General features: G+C 29.0%; 1 protein-coding gene across 1 annotated transcript; it reads left to right on the forward strand.

The window, feature by feature from the left end:
* The first annotated feature begins 4410 nt into the window (after positions 1 to 4410).
* Positions 4411 to 5612, forward strand: LOC106773767. Its single transcript, XM_014660515.2, has one exon. The coding sequence runs from the start codon at positions 4571 to 4573 to the stop codon at positions 5189 to 5191; it is 621 nt and encodes a 206-aa protein (XP_014516001.1). The 5' UTR covers positions 4411 to 4570; the 3' UTR covers positions 5192 to 5612.
* The last annotated feature ends 863 nt before the right edge of the window (positions 5613 to 6475 follow it).

Genomic DNA, 6475 nt, shown 5'->3' on the forward strand with positions numbered 1-6475 from the left:
TTGACTAAAACCAAAATCGCCTCAAAAATACATGATTAAAATTTAATCTTCGTTTTGTTCAATAAATAAGGTATAGTAAATATCTCGGCACACATAAATATCAAAAGTTTAATCATATCCATCAACTTGGTTTACGTACCTATATTGATGAATTAATATATTCATTTTTTTATTCGCTAATGCGCACTTTTATAGTCGCTTAATATTTTAATTTAATTAAAACTTATAATGTGATTGATTGACATAATTATTTATTACGGTATTTCAAAATAAAAAATATATAAAAATAGGGTAGCAAACAAGACCACCCACCAAGTTGCAGAAAGCACCAAACATGGGGATAAAAAAAAAAAGTGTAATATACTATGCCGACAATTATATATAAACATTTATAAAGAAAAAGAAAAATATATATAACCTTTTGTCTTTTTAGTTTTATAAATTAGCATGAAGAAAAAATGTGATATTTTTTTTTGTTATATTTACTTTTTACACAAAATTAGAGTGTATTTTCAAATTAAAAAATTAAGAAAAAAGTTCTGAAATTGAATAAATCCTTAATTTTCTTATATAAATTGAGAAGAACGTGAGATGAGTTTTGTTCGTGGTGGCCAGTTAGGTAATATGTCATGTCATAACTTGGGATTAAGAGTTTCACAAAGCAACAAAACAAAATATCTTAATTTTCAAAAGGAAAAGGTTTTTTAATAATTATTTTTGACAGTCTTTTTTACAACGCTTACACAGTAGTTTGTGATTAATCCATTTCAAATATTTTTTAAAAATAGACAATAAAATTATAATATCTATCCTGTTATAAAAAAATTGTTAAAAATAATTGTCAAAATATCAATATTCTTTTCATATCAAAACATAAATTAAACAATTTTTAACACAATATTTGATTTGACTGGTACAAAAACATTAACATATATTCATAATGTCAAAATTCATCACTCAACATTCTTATTAATATTTTGTATAAATATTACATAATTTACCGGCACATCAATATTGTTTATTAGAAATGGAAATATATATATCAACAATAGATTAACATTTTTAGATTAACCGAAGAACTAAATTTGCAATTAATATTTTAGAAAAATAAGAATGGTACATTTAAGAAACTATAAGATAAAAAGTAATTTAAGTGAGAAAAGTGTATAGGGTTTTTGAAATGTGAATAGATACCGAAAGAGTGTATTGGGCCTAAGGATATGTTGGGATACATGGGATTGTGTTCAATGTTTCACAAGGCATTTTTTTTTTAATATAAATGGTACAAAATATTTATTAGGTTTAAATTTTTTATTTTTGTATTTTTTAGGTTTTACTGTTAAAAACTTTAAACATATATATATATATATATATATATATATATATATATATTACATGAAACAATTTTTTTTGGGTTTATTTATAGCATACCAATTTATATTTAACATGATAAACTAAGTTTTTCATGGAGTTACTCTAGTACTTAAAAGAAAGTACATGGATACATATAAAATTATTTAAATACGCACGAATTAATTAATACTTTGACTTGTGAAAAAAAGTTTGATTAGTTTATTTCAATGGGATGTGTCAAATACATTAAATGGGATTATCAGAAAAATTAGATTTGTGAATAAAATTGTAAATAGATCAAGTCAATAGTTTGACTTGTTGAAAAAATATGTTGATCGAGTTTGACATTTTTTTATTTAAATTATCCAAAGAAAAAGTTTAAGTTTATTAGAAAAATGATACTCCCAAGTCATTATTAAAGCAATACGAAACTTGAATTTGGATTATGACTTGATTTGTTTTTTTTTTCATTTATTAAATGTACTATTCACTAATTTAATTAATTTACAGGTTTGAAGATGATAAAAGTACGAAAAAAATATTTGAATATATTAAATAAACTAAAATATTTGAATATATGAAATTGTATTAATGTGGGAAAGATATCCATGAAGATCAATACTACTATGCATATCTATATGTTTCTTGCATTCAATGGCTACTATCATTCTCTAATCAATCAACTTTAAAATTAAATATTATTTTAAGTTGGAAATCAAGTTCTAAACTATTATAGATTCACATACATTAAATTAATTCTATGAACAATTTTTTGTAAAGTTAAAAATAATAGATAATTTTTGTTTGTACAGTGAAAAGTAAAAATCGAACAATATTAAAAATAGAAAACAATGATTTAATCCTAAAAATTAACTTTTGACTTTTTGAATTGGTTTAAAATATAAACTCTAATTTATTTAAAATTAGTTTAGAGCAAATTATAATCTTTTGACCTTTTATATTGCAAATTTAGAGCTTTGAGATTTGAAAGATTCCAAACGTGCAAACTAATCAGCCATTATCATTATGTTCAACTAATCACAAAATAACTTATAGTTATTAGAAGCTAATTGGATGGTGATGGCACGAAGAACCAAAGTCAATGGAACATTACATCTCAAAGTTAACAAAGATAATTTTAAATATATTTCCCATTTAAAATAGACTCTAATACTGATCTTAAATTATGGTTTTTTTTCCAACCATAATGACGGTTTGGGTAAGATTAATTAATGAGATAATTATAGTGAGTGCTTCCTTAATTTATGAAAGTCTAACTTATATCTTTCAATATGGTTTTATTTCATGGCATGTCAAGGGTTTAGTAACTTAAATCCTAAATTCAAAATCTATTTATTATGGAAAATGATATTTTAACACCATTTTTTGACACCATCTTGACACTGCACACGTGAATGTGATTGGACGATTTCAAATTAAAAAAGTTGAGACAGAGGTATATTTGAAAGAGAAAAACCAAAGTTTATTTTTTTAATTTTAAATCGTCCAATCACATTTTGACACGTGTGTAGTGTCAAAATGGTGTCAAAAAATGGTGTTAAAATATCATTTTTCATTTATTATATAATCTCTTTATAAGTTTGACTCATATAATGTCAATCTCCAAAAACATTATTATTTATTGCCTGAAACAGGATAAGCAAAGGACGAAATTGGAGTAAAAAGTTGAGGAAAATCGTACTGGTTTCTACAAAGTTACTCTCTTTATTCCACAAGCAAGTGCAAGAAAACTCAAAGGAGATATCTATCAATAATGTATAATTCATTTGACGGCAAAAGAATATGGAAGAAGACATTGCTTTTCCTTTAATCCATGCCACTGTTAATTGTTGTAAGTAACGCCTGCATACCTTCCCACTCACCAAAACCAACTTTCAACTCTTCCATTTCTATTTTAAAAATCTTTATGATTCTTTAACACACATAAATTTTTTATATTCATTTCACATTATTTTTACTTATTTTTTATTTTTTTCTTTCTTGAAAAAATACACAACTTTACATTTTTAAGAGCATTTTATGTTTATATTATATATTATCCTTGACAATTGTGTTTTGTCCTGATGCGCATATTTTTTGAGAAAACTTCTCAGGTCACTTATCCTTAAATTACTCCAGGCTAAGCACGTTTAATCATGAAGTTCTTATGGGATAAGCTTCCGAAAACAAATGCATTTGTTGATATGAGTAGCCAAATTAATTCCTTTAAGTTATCCTTCAACAGTATAGTCTCATATCTATACAGTCTCTAGATCTCTCTCATTCCGGTGTATTTTCGATTTGTCCATGTGCCCCTTCCATTGGAAGCCTGAAGCTGCTCCTTGTCCGTGCCTCTTGCATAGGAGATCACTCCCGCCCTCGTCAATGCCCGGATGTCACATTAAATGAATGTAAAGTGTATTATAGTACTATTATTCATTAGAAGAATGATCCTTTTAACATATATAATATTTTAACATTCATTTAATACTATTCTTCTTTACTTTTTACTTTCTCTTCTTCGAATTACAAAAATTCATTTTTTTAAGATCATTTTATCTTAACAGTGTGTAGATGAATGTGAGAATGTGTCAATGTTATCTTTACTCTCTTAATTATCAACTTTTTTTCAAAATATAACAAATTAAAAAAATAATTATTTAACACATCTAAATTTTTCATATCCATTTAATATTTTTTTTTTATATTTTACTTTCTTTTTTGAAAAAAAATAAAAAAATTACACTTTTATAATTATTTTATTTTTATACTTTGTCTCAAATAAACGTAGAAATATAACCGATAAATAAGAAAAAAATTGTTGGATGATAGCAGCTTCTCAGTTTGAGTCTGAACTACTTAACACGAAAGTAGAGGTGGGTCCAGGAGAAGTACTTTTCCTTAACCCGTGATTGATGGGCTAAATTTGAATAAGAAATTGGTATTCTTAGGTCTCACTCACTCCTTAAAGTTTGATGTCACAGAGCCTATTTCCGGAGGGAACATGAAGATGAACATGGCTCATGACATACCCCACAAACACACACACATACCCCTATGCTTACTTTTTCTTTAGTCACTCTCAAGACTCACCAACTAACTAATTTCACAAAAACAAAACCACACATACTATCTTTTTCAACTCTCTTTACCATTCTTTATATAAACACTCAACAACTCTTCAAGTTGAACAAGATTACACACAACAACACAAACCATGGATTGGTTCTCATGGCTCTCAAAAACAAGCCTTGAGCCAACCCTAGTGTATGAGTATGGTCTTACTTTTGCACACAATGAGCTTGAAGAAGAAGACATGATATACTTCAACCATGAGTTTCTGATGAGCATGGGAATCTCCATAGCCAAACACAGGCTAGAGATTCTGAAGTTGGCAAGGAAAGTCAAGGGAAAGAGAGCACCACGGCCTGTGGCAAGGCTCATGGTGGCGATCAAGAGGACCAAGAGGTGCTTGGCCAATTACTTTCGCACGTTCATCAGCTGTGAAGAAGAGTCTGCGGCACTTGTTGTGGTGCCATCATCATCATCATCAAGGACAAGGCCTTATGGGACAAGATGGAAGACTCATGTCATGAAGAGGAACAAAAGCAAAAAGTTGATGGTGGCTAAGCAAGAGAGGCTCTTGCTCACGAATGGAAGTCCCAACACTGTGATGCATGGTCTTGATGGTTTTACCAGTCCCATGGTTTACCATTTCAACAAGGAGGAAAAAAAGGAAGGAGACGATGATGATGGTGGTGGATACTGGTCTTCAGCTGCTGCTGCTGCAGAAGAAATCAGGTGGGATACCATGTTTCAGGATCTAAAGCCAAACTGATAAAAAAAATCCCTTTTTTTTTTCTGGGGTTGTTGATTCTATGATCCCTTATTTTTTTCATTACTTGGTGAGAGATGGGTTTTTTGGGTTCTTCCACCACCATACTTTTGTTGTTGTTGTTGTTATTATCAATGGTGTGGGTCATGCGGATAGGTAACTTTAGCATGCAGCTATCTGTTTCAGTAATGAGATTGTCTACTTTGCTTTATGTATGGTCATGTGATGCCCTTTGGCCTTTTTGATAGGGCAAAATTTGCCTTAGATTAGCGTGTTTATGGGGGAGAATGATGAGGTAGATGTTTAGTTTTGTTACTTTACTTTAGCAATTTTGAAAGTTTGGCTTGACTTTGGGTTTGTGCAATGTAATGTCTTGTGGTTGACAATACAAACATTAACATACTATATTTAGTAGTTAATACAATACTTACTGCATTTGCCATTCTTGTATTTGAACTAATTGTTTCTTGATTGAGGCTCATTGTTTTACTTCAATTTCTTCTGAACCCTTCAAAAAGCAGCAGAAGGGGAAACAAAATGATGTTCATTTCTTACTGAAAGTGGTGACCTTAGATTATGATTTCTTAGATGGTTGCACTCATTCTGTGATTCAGTAACATAAGCCTTGTAGAGCATGTTTTTGCTTCAACAAACATTTATTTCTATTGAATTAAGAAGCTCTTGCCATTCAAACCAAACAAAATCTGATAACTAATTTTTTACACTGTGATCTTAACATATTCGAGTTATTTATCACTTAATCCAAATTGAATAAGGAGCCAAGCTTTTTCGATACTCAATCTTTCCAAAAACTTCAATAACACTTATTATTTTTATCTTCTATTTCCAGAGTGTCCAAAAGTCATTTTACTTGAATTAGTTTATGTCTTACTTATTTGTTTCGTTGAGATAAAGCTGTGAGGGATTAACCACACTCTAAAGATATATTTCAAATACAGAGATTATAATATATAACCATTGTGCCCCATGTAAACATGAACAATGAAAATAGATTAAAATAATTACTTTAGTTGCACCTAAGATGCTACGTATTGTTAATTTGCCAACAACTTTTAATTTCAGTGTTGAAGTTCTTGCAAGTGTAATCCAAAGAAATTATACAGACATTCACTTCTAAAACATGGGGAATAATAAACGTTTTGCCATTGGCTTGCAACGTAGGTTTGATCAATTTCAATTAATAACCAACCAAATTTCTAATAATGAGGAACAGATACTCTGTACAACATTACTGGAATGATTAATACATGAAAGGAATTAAAAGCA

Source organism: Vigna radiata, chromosome 9 (assembly GCF_000741045.1).
Source record: "Vigna radiata var. radiata cultivar VC1973A chromosome 9, Vradiata_ver6, whole genome shotgun sequence".
NCBI lineage: Eukaryota > Viridiplantae > Streptophyta > Magnoliopsida > Fabales > Fabaceae > Vigna > Vigna radiata.